This window comes from Narcine bancroftii, chromosome 2 (genome assembly GCF_036971445.1).
Source record: "Narcine bancroftii isolate sNarBan1 chromosome 2, sNarBan1.hap1, whole genome shotgun sequence".
NCBI classification, from domain to species: domain Eukaryota; kingdom Metazoa; phylum Chordata; class Chondrichthyes; order Torpediniformes; family Narcinidae; genus Narcine; species Narcine bancroftii.
Window position 1 is genome coordinate 220,055,464 of NC_091470.1, and position 24,905 is coordinate 220,080,368.

Sequence of the window (24,905 nt, forward strand, 5' to 3'; positions counted from 1 at the left end):
AGGGAGTAGCTTATTTTGCGTCAATATTAGTTTTGGTATTTGGTAATTTATTTTATTTCTTTCTACATGAATCTTCTTCCATATATTGAGGAGATGGTGTAATACTGGAGAAGTTCTATGTTGTACCAATTTTTCGTCCCATTTATATAATATGTGTTCAGGTATCTTTTCCCCTATTTTATCTAATTCTAGTCTCGTCCAGTCTGGTTTTTCCCTTGTTTGATAAAAGTCTGATAGGTACCTTAATTGTGCGGCTCTATAATAATTTTTGAAGTTTGGCAATTGTAAGCCTCCTTGTTTATACCATTCTGTTAATTTATCTAGTGCTATCCTCGGTTTCCCCCCTCTCCATAAAAATCTCCTTATTATTTTCTTTAACTCTTTGAAGAATTTTTCTGTCAGTTGTATTGGCAATGCCTGAAATAAGTATAGTATCCTTGGAAAAATGTTCATTTTAATACAGTTTATCCTTCCTATCAGTGTTAGTGGTAGCTCTTTCCAATGCTCTAAATCGTCCTGTAATTTTTTCATTAGTGGATTGTAATTGAGTTTATATAATTGGCCTAGATTTTTGTTTATTTGCACACCTAGGTATCTTATTGCCTGCGTTTGCCATCTGAATGGGGATTCCTCCTTAAATTTTGAGAAATCCGCGTTATTCATAGGCATTGCTTCACTTTTATTTACGTTTATCTTGTATCCCGACACTTCTCCATATTCCTTCAATTTCTTATATAGTTCTTTTATTGATAGTTCTGGTTCTGTTAAGTACACTATCACATCATCCGCAAACAGACTGATTTTATATTCCCTGTCTTTTATTTTTATTCCTTTTATATTATTATCTCTTCTTATCGATTCTGCTAGTGGTTCTATAGCTAGCGCAAACAATAATGGTGATAGTGGGCATCCCTGCCGCGTTGACCTGCTTAAGTTAAATTGCTTTGATACATGTCCATTTACTGTCACTTTCGCTAACGGTCCCTTATATAATGCTTTAATCCAATTAATATACTTCTCCGGTAAACTGAATTTTTGCAATACTTTGAACAAGTAATTCCATTCTACTCTGTCGAAGGCCTTCTCTGCGTCTAAAGCAACTGCTACTGCCGGTGCTTTATTTCCTTCTACTGCATGAATTAAGTTAATAAATTTACAAATATTGTCTGTTGTGCGTCTTTTTTTGATAAATCCAGTTTGGTCTAAATTTACCATTTTCGGTACCTGTTCTGCTAATCTGTTCGCTAATAGTTTAGCTATTATCTTATAATCTGTGTTTAGCAGAGATATTGGTCTATATGACGCTGGTGAGAGTGGATCTTTCCCTTGTTTTAGTATCACTGTAATTATTGCTGTTTTACATGAATCTGGTAAGTTTTGTGTCTCATCAATCTGGTTGATTACATCCAGGAGGGGCGGTATTATTAGGTCTTTAAATGTTTTGTAGAATTCTATTGGGAGTCCATCCTCTCCTGGTGTCTTATTATTTGGTAATTTTTTTATTATCTCTTGTATTTCTACTGTTCCAAATGGTTCTGTTAATTTATTTTGTTCCTCTATTTGTAGTTTTGGTAGTTCAATTTTAGTCAAAAATTCATCTATTTTCCCTTCTTTCCCTTCGTTTTCGGTTCGGTACAATTGTTCATAGAATTCTCTGAAGTTTTCCTTAATTTCTTTTGGATTATATGTAATTTGTTTGTCTTTTTTCCTTGTTGCCAATACCATTTTCTTAGTTTGCTCTGTCTTAAGCTGCCATGCTAAGATTTTGTGTGTTTTTTCACCTAGTTCATAATATTTCTGTTTTGTCTTCATTATATTCTTCTCCACCTTATATGTTTGTAATGTTTCATATTTTATTTTTTTATCCGCCATTCTCTTCTTTTGGTTGTATCTTCCTTTATTGCTAATTTTTTTTCTATGTTTATTATTTCCCTTTCCAACTGCTCTGTTTCCTGATTATAGTCCTTCTTCATCTTGGTTGCATAACTTATTATTTGCCCTCTAATGAATGCTTTCATTGCGTCCCATAGTATAAACTTATCTTCCACTGATTCCGTATTTACTTCAAAGTACATTTTTAATTGTTTTTCAATAAATTCTCTAAAATCCTGTCTTTTAAGTAGCATGGGGTTTAATCTCCATCTATACATTCTTGGAGGGATGTCCTCTAGCTCTATTGCCAATAACAGGGGTGAGTGGTCCGATAATAGTCTAGCTTTATATTCCGTTTTCCTAACTCTCCCTTGAATGTGGGCTGATAACAGGAATAGGTCTATCCTTGAGTATGTTTTATGTCTAGTCGAGTAGTATGAGTATTCCTTTTCTTTTGGGTTTTGTTTCCTCCATATGTCCACAAGTTTCATTTCTTGCATTGATTTAATTATAAATTTGGTTACTTTGTTCTTCCTGTTAATTTTTTTCCCCGTTTTATCCATATTTGGATCCAAATTCAGATTGAAATCCCCTCCTATTAGTCCTATTACCCGCATACATATCAATCGTGATCATTTTAACTCTCATTACCCGTCTTCATCCCTCAGTCTATTTTTGTTATTGTTCTGCAAATTTTCGTGCTTCTTCTGGATCCGAGAATAGTCTGTTTTGTTGTCCTGGAATAAATATTTTCAATACCGCTGGATGCTTTAGTATAAATTTATACCCTTTCTTCCATAAAATCGCCTTTGCTGTATTGAACTCTTTTCTCTTCTTTAGGAGTTCAAAACTTATATCTGGATAAATGAAGATTTTTTGCCCTTTATACTCCAGTGGTTTGTTGCCCTCTCTTACTTTTTCCATTGTCTTCTCCAGTACCTTTTCTCTTGTAGTGTATCTTAGGAATTTTACTACAATAGATCTTGGTTTTTGTTGTGGTTGTGGTTTAGAGGCCAATACTCTATGTGCCCTTTCTATTTCCATTTCTTGCTGTAGTTCTGGACATCCTAGGGTCTTAGGGATCCACTCTTTTATAAACTCCCTCATATTCTTGCCTTCTTCATCTTCCTTAAGGCCCACTATCTTTATGTTATTTCTTCTGTTATAATTTTCCATTATATCTATTTTTTGGGCTAGTAATTCTTGTGTCTCTTTAGTTTTTTTATTAGATTCCTCCAATTTCTTTTTTAAGTCTTCTACCTCCATTTCTGCTGCTATTGCCCATTCTTCCATCTTGTCCATTTTTTTCCCCATTTCTGTTAAGGTCATATCCATTTTATTTATTTTCTTTTCTGTGTTGTTTATTCTTCTTCTTAAATCATTGAATTCCTGTGTTTGCCATTCTTTAAATGACTCCATGTATCCTCTAACAAGAGCAAGTATATCCTTTACCTTGCCTTTCCCTTTATCTATTTCACTGTATTCTTCCTCTTCTTCTTCCTCTAGGTTGGCCATCTGTTGTTTCTTTGCTGCCCTTTCCTCCTCTTCTTTCTTGTTTCCATTGTCTTCTGTGGTCTCTTCTTGCTGCAGGTGTTCTGCAGCTGTCGTTGCCGGCTGTGGAGATCAACTCCCCAGCTGGTCCCCCCTCCCGTCGGTGTGTTTTTTTGCATGCGCATCGCGCATGCGCGGTTGCGCACTTTTATTCGGCTCTGTGAGCCATTGTTGTAGTTCTTTCTCTACCGACCTGAGGTAGTGGGGTCTTCTCTCCACAGCGGGCCTCTTCGGATAGGTAAGGCCTTCACCTTTTTCCTCTGTTGTCTTCTCTTCCTCTCTTCTTTCCGTTGATTTTGATTTTTCTCCTTTTGTCTCCATCTTCTTTCCACCTTTATACTCACTTTTCTTTAACTTGTATTTCTGTGCCTTTGTATTTTCTCTTGTTTTTCCCGACTTTTCTGGAGAGGGCTGGAGTTCACCGTCCGGCCACTACTCCATCACGTGACTCCTCTGAAAACAATTATTTTGGTGATTTAATTTAACTGCTATTTGCAGGTTTCTGCATTCTAGGTAATCCAGTGCTTCCTAAAACGTGGCATTTGAGAGATCGAGCAAACAAAATCACTGGCTAGCTAGGGCTTTGTGAGCGCGGATTCTGTTTTAAATTCTTGCTAATTTGCTGCACCCTCCTTGAACTGCTGCTGCCCTCCTCCCTCACAATTATCACTCAGAGCGTTTTAGAGATGACACCACCTATTAACTCTGGTTTCTAAATCATAATGAACCAAAGGAAGCACCAGTGACGGCCTTACCAGTCTTAGATTCTAAGTTAAACATAGGATGTAGAACATTACAGCTCAAAACAGGCTCCTCAGCCCACCATGTTGTGACGACCTATCCCACTCCACAACAATCTCCATAACCCTCTATTTTTCTTGCACCCATGTCCCCATCGAAACGCTTTTTGTGTGTTCCTAGTGCACCAGCCTCCACCACCACCCCTGGCAATGCATTCCAGGCACCCACTGTTCTCTGCAATGGTGGGGGGGGGGGTCGGTGGGGAAGAGGAAAAAAAAAACTTGACTCCGATATCTCTCCTAAATTTTCCTTCACTTTCTTAAACAGATGTCCTCCAGTATTTTCTATTGCCGCTCTGAGGGAAAAGTTGTCGTCTGTCCACCTTATCTCCTCTCAGGATCTGTATACCTATTAAGATACCTCTCGCCCTTTGTCACTGCAAAAATAAAAGCCTAAGCTCTGACTCATAAGACATTCTCCACTCCAGGCAACATCTTGGTAAACCTCTCTTGTGCCTTCTCGAAAGCTTCAGCGCCCCTCCTGTAATGAGGCGACTGGAACTAGAGTGAAGTAAATATCTAAATCCTGCCTCTTTTCCTGATAACCTTGTTGACAACTGGAAAACGGCTGGAATACTTGATTCAATTTGACTTGTTCATTTGAGGTCCAAGACTCTTGTGGGACTCCTAATTGCCAAGGACAACCCACAATGAGAATTTGCATTGTTGCTATCCCATCTGAATTTATAGTTGGGTCAGATTGTATTATTCAGGTCTTTGAGTTATCAGAACGGTAATTTCACTATCCTCCTGTCTTCTTATTTTGAACAATACTTTGAAACTTAAAGGGCAAATTATTTTCTTCCTACTGCACATAAAACTGGTGTCTGGTAAATATGTAACTGCTAATTTTTTTTCTCTCCTTGTACCATTTCATTTGAAGCAACAATGTCCTATAGTACAATAAGAATCTGACCTTTTTTAAGGGAGTTATGAAAATGTAGGTGGCTGTTAATTTAAGTGAAGGGAAATTTTAACTTTCTAAAAGTAAATTATAGATGCATAGAAAATAGGTGCAGGAGTAGGCCATTTGGCCCTTCAAGCCTACATCGCCATTCAATATGATCGTGTCTGATCAGTACCCGGTTCCTGCCTTCTCCCCATACCCCCTGATCCCTTTAGCCACAAGGGCCAAATCTAACCTACACTTAAATATTGACAAGGAACTAGCCTCAACTACTTCCTGTGGCAAAGAATTCCACAGATCCACCACCCTCTGAGAGAAGAAAACTTTCCCCCTTATCCTTAAACTGTGACCCCTGGTTTTGGTTTTTCCCACCATTGGAAACAACCTACCTGTGTCTAGTCTGTTTAAGCCCTTAAGAATTTTAGATGTTTCTATAAGATCTCCCCTCAATCTTCTAAATTCCAGAGAATACAAGCCTATGGTGTCTCAGTCAATGTAGTGGATAGCACAGTGCCAGTGATCCGGGTTCAAATCTGGCGCTGTTTGTAAGTAGTTTGTCCCTATGTCGGTGTGGGTTTCCTCTGGGTGTTCCATTTTCCTCTCACCCTTCAAAAATGCATAATTGGGATATTTGGATGGCATGGGCTCGTGGGCCAGAATGGCCTTTTACCATGCTGTATCTTGAAATTTAATTTTAAAATCGCTAAATTAAAAAAAAGATAAAAAGATAAGTTGAATCTTTCAAGCCTTGGGATTGATTTCAATCTAAGTTTCTAAAATTTCTTTCAGACCGTGCCGACGATCTCTACTTGCAGAATATGACCTAACAACTCTGGAAGAGTCCAGTATGTTTATTGGCAGTGACAGACTTGTTAAGCTGAGATGCTTATATCCTGGCATGTTGCTGGGATGCTGGCAAGTGAGTTAATGTAGTAAATGATGATGTTTCTCACAACTAGTTGCACCCACTAGTAAACTAGACCAAACATTTACCATTGTGACTTGCCATTTTCCCGTACAAGACCATACGACATAGGAGCAGAAATAGGCTATTCAGCCAATCGAGTCTGCCCCACAATTTAATCATGAGCTTCACTCACCCTCACTGCCTGGGCCTTCTTCCCTTATCCTCTGATGCCCTGGCGAACCAAGATGCAAGCTGTCCAGCTTTTTAAAAAAAAAAATTCCAGTAGATCACTAATGTTCACAGATCCAAACTGCAATTCACATACTCCTTCAATCTGTGACCAATGCCGATACTGATTTTGGCAGTTTAGTACTGTGCACTTGTCTTGGGTAAACTTGTACTTCTCACTTTGTTCGTTTTAGATTGGTCAGTGTTCGAACTAACGAAAGAAAATAGACACACACACCGAGAGCAGTTCAGTTTATACAAGTCTTTATTACTAAATCTAAAGCTGAATTCACACTACAATATGCAAGCCCTTCCCAATTATGCTTATCAACGCTTGGACTGGTCCCAACTGCCGAAGCGAGGCACACTTGTAGTAGGTTGTCGGGGCGCCTCGACCGGGACGTTAGCTGGACTCTTGAAGTTCTTCTTCTTGCTGAGAGATGTAGCCACCTCTTGAAGAGTCTCTCACTTCAAGCAGTGGGACCATGGCTCATATCACTCCAAAAGTTGTTTACCTCAAATCCTATCTCTTTGAACAAATGGTTTAATTATCTTCAAGGTCTCCTGACAGTCTGCAACCAACAAATGTAAACTGCTCTGGGCCTCATAAGTGTAAATTAGATAAGGTCTTCCTATTCAACTGCATCCTGGGCCCCATGGTGGAATTTAGATTATGTCTGCTGATTTCAAACAGGTTCTCAGCCTTACAGCATCAAAGACTGCAAAAGACACAGTTTAAATCTTCCAATACAGCACTGCAGTCAGCCTGCTCCATTTTTGGACACCCTTTACCATTGCAGCCCATAGTCCTGCCCACACCTGTGTACCTCCTCTCCCTTCCAGTTCCCACCTTCTTCACAGGTGCTGACTCACCTCTCAAAAGGCCAGGGTGGCACATGGATTCAAGAAAAGGAATAATCCACAATGGTAATGCAATGCATTAGGGATATACTGATTTCTCAGTGATAGTTTCATGTTGTGGATTCAGCAATCTACTTAAGTCCCCCCTCTTTTTTGAGGCACTATGTTTCTATTTTTATACTGCATCAATAAGATGTCCGAAATTAAATTCTGCTGAAGATTGAGTGGAGCTGTACATGAAGATGGTGGTTATTTTAAATGAACGGAAAATTAATTTTCTAAAAGGAAATTGGGGTGGCACCAGCTGCATAGTGGTTAGTGCAATGCTATTACAGCACCAGCGACCCACGGTTCGAATCCAGCACTCTCTGTAAGGAGTTTGTACATTCTCCCTGTGTCTGCATGGGTTTCCTTCAGGTATTCCAGTTTCTTCCCACCCTTCAAAAAAGGGGTTGTAAGTTGATTGGATATTTGGATGGCACAAGCTTGTGGGCTGGAATGGCCTGTAGTTAAACAACAAAACCTTGCTATTAGAAGAGGAGAGTCTCAGGAAGCATGATTGACCAGCCATCTTGGTCTTTCTTTTCAATGGGGAAGATAACGCTGTTGGATTGACCACAAAGGGGTGATTTTTCAATTGGTTAAATATGGAGGGTTACAAGAGCAGTTAAAATAGATGAATCAATCTTGTCCCGGTCTTGGTCATAAACTCTGCAACTTCATCCCTTGCTGACCCAAGTTCAGGGATGGATTCTAAAGATGGAACATAACAAATGTTCAAAGGTCCCTTTTATTGTCACAGACTTATACATTAAAAATGTAATATACATGATATGCTGCAACTTTTGTCTGCCATAAGGCAAATAAAGAGTCACCATGAGCATTCCCAGCGCCCCAACAATAAGATAAAGTGAAGCAAGAGACCTTTAGAGACTTTTGAGTCCGTGGATTCACCTCCAGAGCTTCTGTAGCTGCACAGATTCCAGTTCAAACCCGAGCTCCAGATCCAAACCTCCGATACACTCAGGAAGCTCTTCAGGAGCCCTTCTTGCCCCCAAGTACCCTCTCGAATCACAGTTCTGATACCTGGGCGCCTTGAGCCAGCCTCAAGCCGCCCGCAGGCTGTGTGGATCCTTCAGCCACTGAGTCCTCTCACCAATCTGCTGCCATGGTCACAGTTCTCTAGTGTCGTCTCGTATGCCTCAATTGGGGGAGCAGGTGGGTGTGTTCTCCCTGTTTCTCATGCCCTGCGTCATCCACTGCTCCCCGGTGCCATTTTAAAATTGTTCAGCGCTGTCTGCATTAGGGCTGGGCGGTAGGACCCTGTGGATCAGCTTTTTGCAATTTTCTTCAGAAAGTGATGTTGGAACAAAGCCATAAACTGCCAACTAGTTAGCTTTACATCTGTAATTGGGGAAGTTCTTGAGGACGACGACAGTCGGGGACTGTAGCAGTCATTTGGACGGACGCAAGTGGATTTGAGCAAGCCAGTATGGATCATATCTAATCCACCTAGTAGTTTTTTTTAAATCGGAGGATTTGCATGGGATATATCGACATCCAAAAAGATGTTTAATAGTGTGCCATAATGAGCTTCAAGCTTGGTCCGCGGAATATACACTAGGCAAAAGTGAGAAGGATGTGCGTCCATCACCATATAACAATATGAGTATCAATGATCTTCCCTGCAAATAATGACATCTTGGATATTGAATAATACACTCATGATCACATGCTTTTTTGTAAACTGTTCTAGGAAGATGGGGAATTGGCTTTTATTGTTGCAAATCTACATTTCCATCAACTCATAGAGAAGAGCACGTTGGGATCAGTTACCTGGTAAGGAGATTTGCATGTTTCAAGCAATAGATTATAACAAATAGTTAAGCAATTAATAACTCAAATATAATTTAAGATGCATTCTATGTATAGAAAATCATATCTCTTCATAACTATATATTTCACAGTAGCTTTGTTTAGCTTAAGGCTAAACGTTTCAGCAAAAGGTTTGAATAAACTCTTCCACCCTTTGTCTAAAATACTGTTCAAGCTCCCTTTTCTCAAGTTTGTTTATTGCTGTGCATTGAAAATGCAGCAATCAAGGTTGTTCTGTGAGCAGACCAGTATATGTCTCGTACATAGTACAACAAGTAAGACACAGTATAGAAGTGCAGAGTTGGGGAGATCAATTGGTACAGAAGAAAGACAGCATTAATTGTACTATTTTGGGGTTTATTTTGGAGTCCGATCACTGTTTTGGGGGGGGGGAAGAAACTCCATGAACCTGGTAGTGTGTGATTTTGTGCTTGTGAATTTTCCTGACGAGAGTGGGGTGGGTGAAGAGAGTGTGGTCGGGGGTGGGAAGAGTCTATTAATATGGAGGCCACTTTTTCAAGGCAGTGGGAGTTGCAGATAGCGTTGATGGAGGGGAGAAAATTTCTTTTGGTCTTTGGTTCAGCAGTTCTTGAACCACACCGGGGTACACCATGATGGGATGCTTTCAAGATGCACCTGTAGGGTTGTTAAGGGATGATGGTGACATGCCACATTTCCTCTGGTTACTGATGAAGTAGTGGTGCTGATGCTCTTTGTTGTCCATTACATCAACATGGGTGGATGAGGACAAGTTATTGCATAATGTATTAAATTATAATGCTTGAAGATTACAAAACTATTACTTTATGTTTTTAAAATTAAAAGCCCATATATGTCACCACCTCACGAGCCTGTGCCGGACGATATTGTCTCGGAATATGGACTACTTGGCTATCATTGTCATATTACTTTGCATTATGGGAAAAGTTCCTACATGTCTGGTAGCTTTCACAACCTCTTCTGTAGAAAAGGTAAGAAGCTTTCCACTTCAGTTTGAACGACTTCTGCAGAAAATATATTTGACTGCATTTTCTCGTAATTTAACAGTGACTGTTTTCTTGGTTGTCTTTTTTTTCCCCTCTGTTCTGTCGAGTTGTTTTTATATAAAGGTGCCAATTTTCTGTGGCAACTGGACCACCAGGAGACGAGCAACAAGTCCAGGAGCAGAATTTTGGTGATCTTTGATAAGTCAGGCAGCCAAGGACTCCAGCTTCAAAATAATCCATTTAATTCATTAAAATCAAGTGCAGTTTTATCTTTGGAATGGGAACTAGAACCTTTTGAGATTGAATCAACTTTTGATTTAATAAAAAAAAATTAGTTATAGTTTTAAGACTTTTCTGAAACTGTATGATCAACAGAGAAATTACACTGACAATCTTTTATTTACAATTATTTGATCATAAACAGTTGCTACTCTACCTAATTAAAGTTGATAAACTCTTGCAGCAATTTTTAATCACATTATCTCATAATTTCAGAATACATCCAGAATGGCTTCTTGCAAATAGTAGTTATAAGTTTAGAGGATGAATCTCAGCACAGCACCATCAGTGGAATTATCTCGATCCCTTGGAATACAGAGTTCTTTGAAGGAAAAATACAGGTATAAGAATTAGTAAATTGTTAGAATGTTTTAAATTTAGAAATTTAGATGGTACAGGCCCTTCCAGCCAAAACCCAGTGGCCCCTCTTAACCTTATAATGTTAATTTGTTATATTTTTTTTCTTTAATATCCTGTTCATCACAAATGGTTTGCTCTAAGAATACTTTCCATTAGCTTACCAACCACCGAAGTCAAACTTACAGGCCTATAATTGCCAGGCTTACCCCTTGAACCCTTTTTAAACAAAGGAACCACATGTGCGATACGCCAATCCTCTGGCACTACGCCCCTCTCTAATGGCTTTTGAAAAATTACTGTCAGAGACTCCACTATTTCTTCCCTGACTTCCCTCAAGGTCCTGGGGAAATTCCCGTCAGGACCCAAAGACATCCACCTTTATATACTTCAAAAACTCCAATATCCCCTCTTTCTTAATTCCTACATTTTCCATGATTACCCCTTTTGCTTCCCTTATCCTGCACATTCAATATCCGCCTCCCCAGTGAATACTGAAGAAAATAACTTGTTCACGTTTGGTTCCACACACAGTTGTCCGCCCTGATTCTCTAAGGGACCAATTTTATCCTTCACTCTCCTTTTGCTATTTACATATTTGTTAAAACCCTTCAGATTTATTTATCTGCTCTTCTGGCAGATACTTAATTTTTGCTTAGTGATTCATAATTTGTCCTATCCTTGTCCCTTGAGGATATTTGTTTTCGCTATAATTGCAGTGGAGTTTCCCTCTCATTTTTCTCTTGTCTCTCTTTGCTGAACAGATTTTTTTTTTGTTTCTTGAGTTGTTTTGATTCTGCTTCTTGAAACCAGAGTAAAACTGGTGCCTCATGACTCCGATGACCTCAGTTTAATCCCAACCTCTGAAGTTCTCTATAGATTTTTTGCATGTTCTGTCACCACCTGGGTTTTATCCAGGTGATCCAGTTTCCTTCCACATAATGGTTCGAAGATTAATTGGCCATTGTAAATTGGACTAACTACGAGTGAGTTGTAGAATTTGGGGGAAAATTTAATGAGAATGTGTATAGAACAAAATAGAATGTGTATAGAACAAAATAGAATGTGTATAGAACAAAATAGAATGTGTAGATTGGTGTTTGCCCAGCCTGTTGAGCTGAAGGGCCTATTTTTATGCTCTTTGACTCTGATCCTCCAGTCCTTAGACCTTCTACTTTATGATAAGACCATGATGTAGGAGCAGAAATAGGCTATTCAGCTCATCAAGACTGTCCTGCCATTTAATCATGAGCTTATCCATTTTCACAAAACCCCACAGTCTGGCCTTCTCACCATAATCTTTGATGGCCTGGCTAATTAAGAGCCTATCAATCTCAAACCTTAAACACACCCAATGATCTGGCCTCCACAACCACCTGTGGTGACAAATTCCACCCTCTGTCTGAAGAAATTCTTCCACATCTCTGTTCTAAGCAGATGCCTTTCAATCCTGAAGATGTGATCTCTTGTCCTAGACTCTCCCACCATGGGAAAGAACCTTTCTACATCTATTCCATCTATCCATGCCTGTTCTTCCACAAAACTCCCTACCAGCTGTCCTTACTTGTGTGCCAACTACCTCTTTGCTTTCATTCCCACCTCCCATGTGAATCGAGTTTAAACTCCTCTAAACAGCATTAGCAAACTTCCCTGCCAGGATATTGGTTCCCTGCCAGGATATTGGTTCCCTGCCAGGATATTGGTTCCCTGCCAGGATATTGGTTCCCTGCCAGGATATTGGTTCCCTGCCAGGATATTGGTTCCCTGCCAGGATATTGGTTCCCTGCCAGGATATTGGTTCCCTGCCAGGATATTGGTTCCCTGCCAGGATATTGGTTCCCTGCCAGGATATTGGTTCCCTGCCAGGATATTGGTTCCCTGCCAGGATATTGGTTCCCCTCCTGTTCAGCTGCAAACTATCCCACTTGTACAGGTTACCCCCCTTCCCCAGAAAAGGTTCCAGTGATCCTAGAACGTGAAACCCTGCCCCCTGCACTATCTCTTTCAGCCACTCATTTGTCTGCACAATCTTTCTGTTCTGACTCGTGGCACCAGGAGTATTCCAGAGATTGCCACCTTGGAAGTCCTGCTTTTCAGCCTCTTTCCTAACTCTCCAAACTGATTTTGGAAGACTCCTACCTATGTAGCATGACCTCTGGCTGCTCACCCTCCCCTTTAATATTCTGCACCTGCTCATTGATATCCTGGACACAATCACCTGGGAAGCAACACATTATAGTGGAGTCTCTTTTCTACCCGTAGAATCTCCTATCTGTTCCTCTGACTATTGTGTCCATTATGAATAATGTTCCACCTGACTTCACCCTTCCCTTCTGTGTTCAAAGCTGTCCATGTTGCTTTGGCGACTGCCTGGCCCAGCCAAAGGGATATATGATGAGAATGGCTGCAAGGGTACCTTAGCTGTTCCTTTTCCCTCTCTTGATTGTCACCTTTCTCTTTCCCTCCCCCCGCCTCCAGTGCAATTGTGCCCCTGTACCTCCTGTCTATCTCACCCTCAATCTTCCAAATGATCTGGAGTTCATCCATTTCCCTAACGCGGTTTGTCAGGAGCTGAAGTTGGATGCACTTCTTGCAGATGAAGTCACCTGGGCTTCCCTGAGGTAGAAAAACCTGTCGTTGCCTTGCCTCAACTTCAGTTCACTGAAGCCACTCAAGCCAAAGCCTCAGATTTCCCCCTTCTGCACCGGTCCTTTCGAGCCAAAGCCTCAAAGTCCCACTTCTACACTGGCCCTCTCACATAATGACCACTCTGCTTGATGTTGCTTTTATTGGCTACAGCTAATGGGCTAATGGAGAAATTTAAAAGTACCTGCTCTCCTACTGCTTTTTAAATGCTCCTCTCCTTCATAGTCCCGCTCTCGCAGACCCCGACGAGATTTATTTTACAAGCTTCTTTTCATCTGATAGTTTACGTATTCATGGATGGCCACAAATGAATTACTTGTGGTATTTTTAGTTTTGCATTTACTGAGAATTGGTTGAAATATTTCTTTAGATGCTGACAGTTAATTATTTATGGGCACACCCTTCAATCAAACCTTGCCATTAACTTGGCCTAATTCACACCATGATGGGGTTTATTCAAGGCCCAGGTTTTTGACTGCCTCGCTCCAATGAAAATCAGCCATTGTTATTCCCATAATTTAAATCATCCCTTAATCCCCATTCCCAATGAGGGCCGCAACACATTTCAGTAAGTATGTTTTGTTTTCAGTGTAGTCGGCAGGAGAGAAGTATGGAATAAACCAAAACTTGATTAATTCACAGGGAAGGTGGCCCTTAAACCTAAGGGGGCTATTGCCAAAAACAAGGTTGCGAATGTTTGCTCTTGACAAGATTTAGAAATCAAAATAAAATGTAGCATGTACCCCAGTTCAATCTCACTCCTGAAAACTGATCTGATTGCATTTTCCAATTGAATTTAAAAAAAATACTTTCTAATTTGGAAACTCACAGACTTTTTTTTTCCAATTTTTTATTTTTCACACCATAAATCACATTAACCATGATACACACTTTTTCCTTTTCACACATATACAGTGCCATTTTCTCCCCCCCTCCCTCCTCCCATCCCACCCTCCCTACCTCCCCCCTCCTGTCCATTTAAGGTACAAAATCTAGGATACATTAAACCAGTCAGACAATGTTGTCATTCAATAAAAATACACCAGAAATTCCACTGAGTCCATTCTTTTCATTTCCTTTTCCTTCCGTTAACTTAGGTAGTGATTGTCCCCGGTAGGTTTTCGCTATTGTGTTTCATGTAAGGCTCCCATATTTGTTCGAATATTTCAATACTATTTCTTAAACTATATGTTATTTTTTCTAATGGAATACATTTATTCATTTCTATATACCATTGTTGTATTTTCAAATTTTCTTCCAATTTCCAGGTTGACATAATACATTTTTTTGCTACGGCTAGAGCTATCTTAACAAATCTTTTTTGTGCATCCTCCAAATCAATTCCAAATTCTTTGTTTTTTATGTTACTTAGGAGGAAGATCTCTAGATTCTTTGGTATATTGTTTTCTGTTATTTTATTTAATATCTGATTTAGATCTTCCCAAAATTTTTCTACTTTCTCACATGTCCAGATTGCATGAATTGTTGTTCCCATTTCTTTTTTACATTGAAAACATCTATCAGATACTGTTGGGTCCCATTTATTTAACTTTTGAGGTGTAATGTATAGCCTGTGTATCCAGTTATATTGTATCATACGTAACCTCATATTTATTGTATTTCTCATCGTTCCAGAGCATAACTTCTCCCATGTTTCCTTTTTTATCTTTATATTTAAATCTTGTTCCCATTTTTGTTTAGTTTTACCATTTGTTTCCTCATTCTCCTTTTCTTGCAGTTTAATATACATATTTGTTATAAATCTTTTGATTATCATTGTATCTGTAATCACATATTCAAAGTTACTTCCCTCTGGCAAACTCAAACTGCTTCCTAATTTATCCTTTAAGTAGGATCTCAATTGGTAATATGCCAGTGCTGTATCTTGAGAGGAAACTCACATACTTCATGAGTATTTCTGACCTTCTTGATTTGCCACTAATTTTCTCTTCAATAATGTTGTTGCTGTTGGAGGACCTATTACCTGCACCAACTGGAGTTTTCTGTCACATTGTATCTATAGGCCCTTTCAGATGGACTCTCCACAATGAGGCCTGCAACAGGAGTGGATTTAAAACTGCTAATGCAGGTGGCAGCGCGCTGGAGTGCAACCTGGTCCACTTGAAAGGGCCTATTCATATCCAGAGGCGCCTTGTAGTGCCCTCCGGATCTGTTGGAGGTGGGGGGGCTGGTGCCGCAGCGTCACCCGTCATAAATATGTGGCATAGTTGTTCCCCACAACGGTTCCACCTGCGTGGGGGATTATGGGTCGGGAAGACCGCCATTGCTATGCCGTATTTTGAGCCACCGAGAGAGGCCCTGAAGACCGAAGCACCCAGTGAGGTGCAGGAGTGGCCAGCCGGGCTGCCACAGCGCCCCGCTCCACTGGCCGCCTCTCCCCAGAGGGCAAGGGGGCTGCAGGTAGTGGTGGGGGGGGGGGGGCTGGTGTCATTTAGCGGACTGATGGAATCATCAGCCTGCCCCTAAGCAGCTATTTACTGCGGCTGCAGATTCAGCCCCGAGGAGGGTTGGCGTCAGTGCCTCTGAGGCACTCCGGGCGCATTCAGGTGAGTGGGTATTGAGCCGTAAGGGGGGATATTCTGCAGCTTCACATGGGGGTGTTCAGGCCTCCTGAAAGGGCGTTACGTTTCACCTTTTTATTATCTTGTCCTGAGATCATTTACTATTATTTTTAAATCATCTTTAAATCGAGGGATCTGACCTCAAGATTCAAGGGAATCGAAACAGATGAGGAAGGACTGTTTCTCCTAAATATTGATGAATCTGTGGAATTTCCTGCCCAAGGAAGCAGTAGAGACTGCCTCATGACATATTAAAATGTAAATATACTGACGTACAGCACGGTAACAGGCCTTTTTGGCCCATGAGCCCGTGCTGCCAAATTACACCTACTATGAGCTCCTGTTTTAGTAAAATGGGATCATTACTGTAAGGGATAGTATAGACAGGAGGAACTGAATGGTCACAGTTAACATTTTACACAAGCACCATCGTAAGTCACAGCTCAGTGAACATTCAATACATTGGAAGAACTGAGTGAAGGTTTGTCACCATCTGTTCCAGAATTCAATACATTTGTGAAGACGTTGTGATTTTGCAAAGGAGAACCATTTTGACTGCTGAAGAGTGTTTCTTCTTGTATTCATGTGTGTGAGTTTTTAGACAACACATGGATGAAGGAAAAGGCTCTTTACTTTAAATTTGTTGTTTTTTCTTTGGCTTGGCTTCGCGGACGAAGATTTATGGAGGGGGTAAAAGTCCACGTCAGCTGCAGGCTCGTTTGTGGCTGACAATTTGTTGTAAACAGCACCATAATGCCATGAGGCTGCAAGTCTCCATTACAGCCTGTGCATCTCCTGCTCTGTGTCAGCCCCTGGTGGCAGCCATGTCTAATCAAACAGTAATGCATTGCTAGCTGCTTGCAATCATTACACCTCCCCTTCTTAAAACAAAAGTAGCTTTCTTCCATTTTCAGTACACGTGAAAAATCCCTGCCTCTCAAACTTCACATTACGTTTAGGTATGCAGTATGCCTCAAACTGTTCCATTATTTTTTCCAGTTTCATTTTGTCTCCTTCAGCAGCAAATATGGTTATTATACACCTCCAGGGCTTTATCACCCACGACCTGCAAGAAAACTGACGCTTTCACTTTATCACTCTTCTCGTTAACTCCGACTGCCACTAAATACAATCCAAAATGCTGTTTAAATCTGTTCCAATTTTCAGTCACATTACCTGTCAGCTGAAGTTTTGCTGGTGGATGTAATCCTTCCATTTTTCACTGATAGCTTCTCTTCACTGATCAGTTGCTGACTTTAGATTTTACCTTTAAGGTATTTCCTTCTAATTTCCTTCATACCATTTCTGACACCATGTTTCACCTTGTATTCATATGTGTGAGTTCTTAACCAACACATGGATGAGGGAAAAGGTTCTTTAAAGTTGTTGTAAACAGCACCATGAGGCTGCAAGTCTTCATTACAGCTCTGCATACTGTTTATCTTCTGCTCTGTGTCAGCCCCTGGTGGCAGCCAAGTTTAATCACAGTAAGGCATTGCTAGTTGCTTAAAATTATGGTCACTATCGTTACAGAAGGCACTTTCAGGTGGCCAAAATCCCCGAATGTAAAGCTGCATATTATGCCAATATACAGCTGTCGGGGGGGGGGGGGGGGGCACTTGAAAGTGCAGGAGGCCCCTGCAAGGTGAACTTTATAACCCTCATCCGGGAGGGATAATCGCCGGAGCACTGAGGTCACCCCCTGCACATGATGACAGTCAGCTGGCGAGTGCCTGACAGCTCACCTCCCAGCTGCCCCTGACCCCCACGCATGATGTTAGGGCAAGGGCATCCAGCATGGGCTGTCAACGCGGTGATGTCCCACAGGACGTCCCCACACTGATACCGCTGCCCCGCTTTCCCATCGGCCTGACATTGGTCCCCACACTGTGCAGCGGTCTGCACAGGCTGTCGGTGTGGGGATGTCCTTATACCACTACCCAGCTCTCCCAGTGGCCTAACGTGGGTCCCCACGCCCGCTCTCCCAGCAGCCCGACGTGGGTCCCTGCACTGTGGGTCAGCTGGACTTGTCTGTTGGTGTGGAAGATCGTGTCGGGCTGGTGGGTGTGGGGACTTGTGTAGGGCTTTGGGGGGGGTGTGGGGGCTCGTGTCGGGCTTTGGGGGGGTGTGGGGACTCGTGTCAGGCTTTGGGGGGGTGTGGGGGCTCATGTCAGGCTTTTGGGGGTGTGGGGGCTCGTGTCGGGCTTTTGGGGGTGTGGGGGCTCGTGTCGAGCTTTGGGGGGTGTGGGGACTCATGTCGGGCTTTGGGGGGTGTGGAGGCTCGTGTCAGGTTGTTGGAGCAGGTATGGGGGCTTGTGTCGGGCTGGGGGGAGCGGGTGTGGGGGCTGTGTCAGGCTGTTGGGGGAGCGGGGCAGCGATGTCAGTGTGAGGACGTCCCCACGCTGATGGCCTGCACTGACTGTCCCTGCTCTGACGGCCAGCCATCCCAAACCTGACAACCTGAAGGGATAGGAGCCAGAGTGCACTCAGAGGCACATCTGGTGCAGCTGTCCCTTCAGGTGGCCAGTGCTGCGCTTTTAGTGTTGCCACCTGAACGACAATTCAAAGGGCCGCTTCACCAGGCGCATTCTTGGCGGAGAATCCACCTGAAGAAGCCTAGAGAGAAAACAGCTTTTTGTAGCAGCTCCTGTGGCCAACCATTTTGAGGAATTCAGAGCAAAGAAGTCACTGTGAATGACTGGACCTTTTTGGTGGATTGACCTGTGCCAGGAGGGTCTTTTGGGTAGCAAAGTGCGTCGTTTTGAGTGTGACGAACATTGAAGGTCACTTGGAGAGACCGGTGCCAGGGTCTTGGAAGCTTTGTGGAGGCTGCCTAGTTCGAGTCTCGCCTACAAAAGGACCAGGAGTGTTATGACCACAGCTCGTGTGGATGGACATTTCGTCAAAGGCAACACAAGGAGAATTAGTGAGTCTGTAGCAGCTACAACTCCAGTCTTCCCATCAGTTCATCATTAATTCTGGGCATCAAATTTCACAGGCCTATACTTGAACACTGAATGTAAAAGACTGAACTTTGATGTAACTTTCTAGATTTTGGTCTGGACTGTCTGGTTCATTGTCTATTGCTTATCCTCGCATGCAGTTTGTAACATGCCCAATTGACGTACAACCCCTGTATATTTTGGAGGGTGGAAAGAAACCCATGCAGATTCATGGAGAATGTACAACCTTATGGACACTGTCGGATTTGAACCCCAGTCACTGGCAATGCAGCACTGTTGTGATAACCGCTATGCTAAATGTGCCACCTCAGGTTTTTTTGAATTGTAGGGGTATTAACTGTTAAGGGGGATGGCTGGGTAAGTGGCATTCACGGCCAGTTTATACGTGATCTTATTGAATGGTGCAGTAGACTGAATGGGCCAGAGGGACAATGACTACTGTTTCTTGTCCTTGTGTCCCTATTATCAAGTTTAACGTCCATAACCTCAGCATCATTGCCTTGTAAGCAACAAATATGTGAGAATACTTACTTCCAAACATCAAGGACCTCTGTAATAGCTGTCAAATCAATCGAAGTTGTTCTGTCCGTTAGGTGATGTTTCTTCATGCATTTGGACAATATGCATCTCATTTTTCATTGAATTGCCATTGTGAACTTTTAACACTAGGCTCTCAGCTCTTCCATTCTCATCCTTCTCAGAATTGTATGACCTTAATTTTTTCCATGTTAAATCCATGGCTCTCTCCCCCACCCCCCACCCCCAAGCTGAAACCTTCCCCCTTTTATTGGCTAAGCCTTGATGTTGACAGGCTTTCAACCGATTGGTCAGGGCACTAGGCCCAGACTGGTTTGCAATGGAATAACAGTCTCTCCTCATCACTGTGAGTGTCCAGTGATTCAAAACCTGTGAATCGATTTGGTCTGCTACCGAGACCAGGCTGAGATCTGTGGGGTGCTGTCATCGTTAAGCTGTTTTCTGATTTTTCAACCGAGGAATGGTATTTGCAAGGTGCCAGGTCTGAAGTGATACACCAGCATTTGCTTTGATCCTTCCCTAAAAGGGAAAATGTGAAAGTAAATTGAGATTTCCATGAGGTATTTTGCAATGTGGAATGGAATGTGGTCCCATAGTTCTGCAAAATACAGGCCAGTTGTTGTCACATCAGACTATTGGAGAAAGTTCATTGTAGCAAGATTTAAATTTGTTACTTAAACATTATGCTGCATTTATTTTTTTTGCCCCAGCACTGTTGCTTGATGGATGTGACCATTTTGGAGGAAGCAGAAAAGCCATTCTGGTGTGTCAGCTCACCTGTGGCTTTGCAATCCGTTTCCACCTCTGGCATAAGATATTCGTATATGGGCGAGAGACAAACTATTGATTACAAGGACCATGAAGGGCAAGTTCATATGGAGTTAACGTGGTTGGAAGAAGAACAACAATATTACGTGGTCAATCTTGTCCTTTACCTCAGTGTCAGAAAGGTAAATGCCTGGTTTGCAACAGCTTACTGAGAATTTACATTAATGTCTAGACGTTAACCTTCAGAATCCATACATTGCTTGTATATCTGAATCAATGCTCCATTATTTGAGGGCTACCCATATTAAGAATAACTTTGAACATCTCATTTGATTGTGATCCTAGCTGTTCGATTTTACCCTCAAACACCTGATGGGTTGTTTTCACTTGGTAATACTTTTTTGCCCAGTTAAATGGCAGGGAATGGTTGTCTGCCTCAAGTTTGTTCTGTTAACAAAGTGAAGCCACTGTTTGAAAGGAGCCCAGCTCTCTTTGAAAACCGAGTGGCTGCATCCACAGGCATCAATGCTTCATGTCTAAAAAGACTAATCTTTTGTGAGCTGGGAGGAAGGTGATTTGAGATTCTGGTATCAGGGAGAAGGAAAAAAAAAAAATCTGATAACTGAAGTGAACAACAAGAAAATTAAATCAAAAGAGGAATTTGATGCAATGGTTGGGTGACTTGCAAACTGGCTTCTGATATTCTGCACTTGAAGTGCAGAGAGCTTTGAAGTTTGCATTCAACATTTATTTTTTAAATTATGCATAGCAAGGTGAAATCTTCATTTTTTTTCAATCTGAAGTTGGACCTGCATCACCAAATTTGGGTCAAGAGGCTTCAGCTTGCAGCAACTGACTGAAGTGCTAGTCAAGGCCATTGTGTCTAATTGAGCCAACGGAGAATGGGGAATGCGAAAGAAACATCTATGGATGTTGTAGGGGTATTAACTGTAATGCAATGGGCTTCTAAATGGTGTTTGAACATTTTGCCATTCACTTCATTATGCAGCATTTCTTTGGGATTATTGTTATTCCAGAACTGGTGTAGGTTTTCTTGAAGTGAAAATCTTTCGAATAGAAAAAATGTGTGGAAAAGTCAGAGACCAACGTGGCGTTATCTAATCAACTGGCTATTTTGAATTGTTTTTGTTTCTAACAGTCTGAAATTGCATTAGCATTGAAAACCAGCTTCATTCCAATCCTTTGTAAATTTTTGTTAAATCAGTTCACAATTGTAAAATTAAACCCAAGATTATTAAATGCTGTACTTTGTAACAGGCTTTGAGGCATTCCTTCTACTTCAGTTTAATTACTTCTATTACATGGCAAATCATACAATAAATATTTTATTTTGTTAATACTTTGACTCTTCGAGGTAGAGTAGAATTATTTACAAATGAATGTAACTTGAAGATTGAAACTCCAGGTGAATTTTCTTTCACCATGACGCTATGCAGTGATACATTGGAATCGTTCTTCCTATGCTTGGCACTAGTTTGCAGTTTTGTGACGTGTTGTTTGAATAAATTTATTTTCATATTAACCATTTTAGTGTCTTAATGGAGATACTTATTTCATCAAAGGTTTGCATTTCAATAGCAACACTTCATAACTTTGTAGTACATTGAGTGTTATGAGATCTATAGCAAGAAATGTAACCATTTAATATTTGAAGTGACTGGGGAAATTTTTGACCAGAATTGTCCTATGATTTGTGAATGGCCACTAATTCTTTAACTGCTCAAACCGGACACATGGGACTTTAGTCAGGTATCTAATGTGAAAACCAATGTTGTGGCGCACCCTCAGGACTATGGTGAGGTTTGCTTAGATTATTATTTCAAAGCCCTTACCTTCAGACTCTTATGTGCGTCCTGCTGAGACTGGCAAATCTGATGCAGAAGATGTTGAGCGTTTTTCACTCATTTGTTTACTGATTAATGGACTTGTTGTTTGAGTAAAATCTTTCCAAAATGCATTTTCTCATTTTAGCATCTCTTGAATCATTCTTAAAGATGCATTTACTCTTTGCCCCAAGGTGGTGCTATGTCATCATGTTCTTTTTCCTGTCTCGAGTAATTTGAAATTGGGCAAACTATCTGGGGGAGAATTTTTTGGGATAGGATTTAGAAGCATAGTCTTCCCAAGGATAGTCAATTTGGCTTTGAGAAGGGCAGGTCATGCTTCATGACCCTAAATTAGTTTTTCAATGAGTTGACAAAAGAAATTGATGACAATGGATGTGGCGTGCGTGGATTGTCATAAGGTTTTTGACAAGGTCCCCTGTGATAGGCTCATTTTGAAACTCATGATGCATGGGATCCAAAGAATCTTCCACTCCCATAAGCAATTCCTGCTGCAACTGCAAAATCCCTCCATCTTACCCCTCTCCCCCAACCACATCCATCCAGGGCCATAACTATTAGCTTCCAGGTGAGGCAAAGCTTTACATGTGAATAGTCCAACCTAATCTGTGTTCAGTGTACCTTGTGTGGCCTCTCCAATGGTGAGACCAAACGTAGGCTAGGTGACCTCCTTGCTGAACATCTGTGCCCTGTCTTCAGGCCTAAGCTTGAACTTCCTGGAGCCCATTGGCATTGGTAGAAGTTATGAAGGATGAAATGCTGGATGCAGATTCTAGTGAGGACCAGGGGAACTATCTCTGTCCTGTCTGCGGAGAGAAGGTAAGAGCAGAGATTCAGGAACTGAAGGAAAAGCATGCAAGGGCTCCCATTAACTATGGCAATAGGAAAACTACATTTACTGAAGAAGAGGGACATTTCAGAAATCCTCAAGTGGACAGCCTCAACTCAAAAACGTGGCAGAGAAATCGAGGAAAGTCCTTACGGGACACCAAGTGAAAGGAGATTAAGCTGAGGAAATGTCTAGTTTTACAGGAATCATGAGTGGATAGATTGTCTCCTGAAATGGAGACAAAGATCAAGAAAAGGAAAAGAAGTGTAAGTAACAGTCCAGGTAAAATTGAGGATGGTGGAAAATTGGCATGTCCTGCACAAGTGCAGGAATCTGCTTGGATGAAGTTGTTAATGTAGCAGGGACAGTTTGGAACAGGGACTGTTCCACAGAGCCAACAAGAAGATGAGCATTGTTGGAACCCATGCAAATGCCCAAGACGACACCTTTGATCTGTAGAAAGTGAGAGCAATTGAAGAACAAATTGTTCAAGATTAATTGAGAGCATCAACCAAGTTTTTTTCATAGCTGTATTTTCCTCACGTTTAGTAATGAAGCATTTTGTGATAGAATTTGCGATGAAGCACCAAATAAAAGTCATTTGCTGCAGCTAAACCTTTCGCAGCAAATCTGTATTCTACCTTCTTGCCAGTATTTGATCTGTGGCAACACTCTGGTGCTGGCAATGGTGCTGTGCCTTGTACTTGGCATGACACGAACATGGTTGCCATTGTTTTACTTACAGACACACAGGTCAAAAGACCCAACGGATCTTAACCAGGGGTCATGAAAAATTTAAAAAAAAGCTCTTTTACCGAGGAAAGGAAGAAAAGTTTTCCATCTCCAGAATCTCAGGAAGAAATCCGCTAATACAAGATGCATTGCTTGTTTACCTTGCTTTATGTCTGGGAATTGGCATAATTTGAATGCAAGAGGTTGCTGCCAGTACAATGAGGGTCCATTTGCATTTACCTTTCTCTTGTGAAGTACATATTTATGTGCATTTCTGGTTGCAAAAATCTTGTCTGAGTAACATTTAGTGCTGTGTGGATTAAGTAATTAATTGAAAAGAAAAAAAATGGACAATTTTAATTAAATGAGTTACAAAATAATTTAAATGTCCCATTCTGAAATTTCATTCTTCCTTGTATGATTCTTAACTATTTCTAAGTTTTAAATTTAAATTAAAAAAAAAATTAATTTACTTTTTTATTTAAAAAAATTAGATATACAGCACGGTGAGCCATTTTGGCTCACGAGCCTGTGCCATCCAATGAACCTACAACCCTTGCTGCATTTCGAATGGTGGGAGGAAATTGGAGCCCCTGGGGAAATCCCACACAAACACGGGGAGAACATACAAGCTTCTTATTGACAGCGCATGATTCGAATCCCGGTTCCGATTGGTGGCACGGTAAAGGCATTGCGCTAATCTCTACACCAACTATGCCTCCCTTGCTAACTACCATGCCAACCGTGCCACCCTTAACTTGCAGGTAGATTGGTAAAACCAGGTTGGGGCTGGATCTCAAGAGGGAGCATTTGTGGAATGCCTATGAGATGGCTTCTTAGAACAGCTTGCGGCTGAGCCAACCAGGGAAAAGGCAATTCTGGATTGGGTGTGGTGTTTCGAGTTGATAAGGGAGCTGAAGGTAAGGGAACCCTTAGGAGGCAGTGATCGAATTCACATACATTATGGAGGATATTGTGTCTTCAGTGGATGGGAGGTCAGTGCCTGTGATGGTTGGGATTGCCACCTCTGTGTTCCTGGTGTTACGGAGTCCAGAGGACCCTAAAACTCAGCAGCAGTAGATATGCACCATGACAAAGGGTTAATGAAACAAAAGTTGCTTTTAATTATTTTGAACATGAAAACAGAATCAAACTTTAACTTATTACTATCAACTTACTTAACCCCCCCCCCCCCTCAATTCTAAGCACACATGTGTGTAATGTGTATGTAAGTGTAGAAAAGTTATTTGGTTCACAGTCCAATGTCACTGGTTGCAGGCAATTCTTGTACTTTGCACAGAAGTTAGCGTTCATAAAGTTCACCAGGCTTTGGTGGTTAACAGGCAAATGGTTACCACTC

The 24,905-nt window shown here is 41.4% G+C and overlaps 1 protein-coding gene across 1 annotated transcript in view; it reads left to right on the top strand.

Annotated features, from left to right (window-relative positions):
- fbxo15 (F-box protein 15) overlaps positions 1-21,662 on the top strand; it is a 36,671-nt gene extending 15,009 nt beyond the window's left edge. The window contains exons 6-10 of the mRNA XM_069920374.1: positions 5,920-6,049; positions 8,883-8,965; positions 9,827-9,972; positions 10,483-10,607; positions 20,062-21,662. Of these exons, the coding sequence (XP_069776475.1) occupies positions 5,920-6,049; positions 8,883-8,965; positions 9,827-9,972; positions 10,483-10,607; positions 20,062-20,331 (754 nt within the window). The 3' untranslated portion in view covers positions 20,332-21,662. The remainder of the gene's footprint in view (positions 1-5,919; positions 6,050-8,882; positions 8,966-9,826; positions 9,973-10,482; positions 10,608-20,061) is intronic.
- Positions 21,663-24,905: the final 3,243 nt, after the last annotated feature.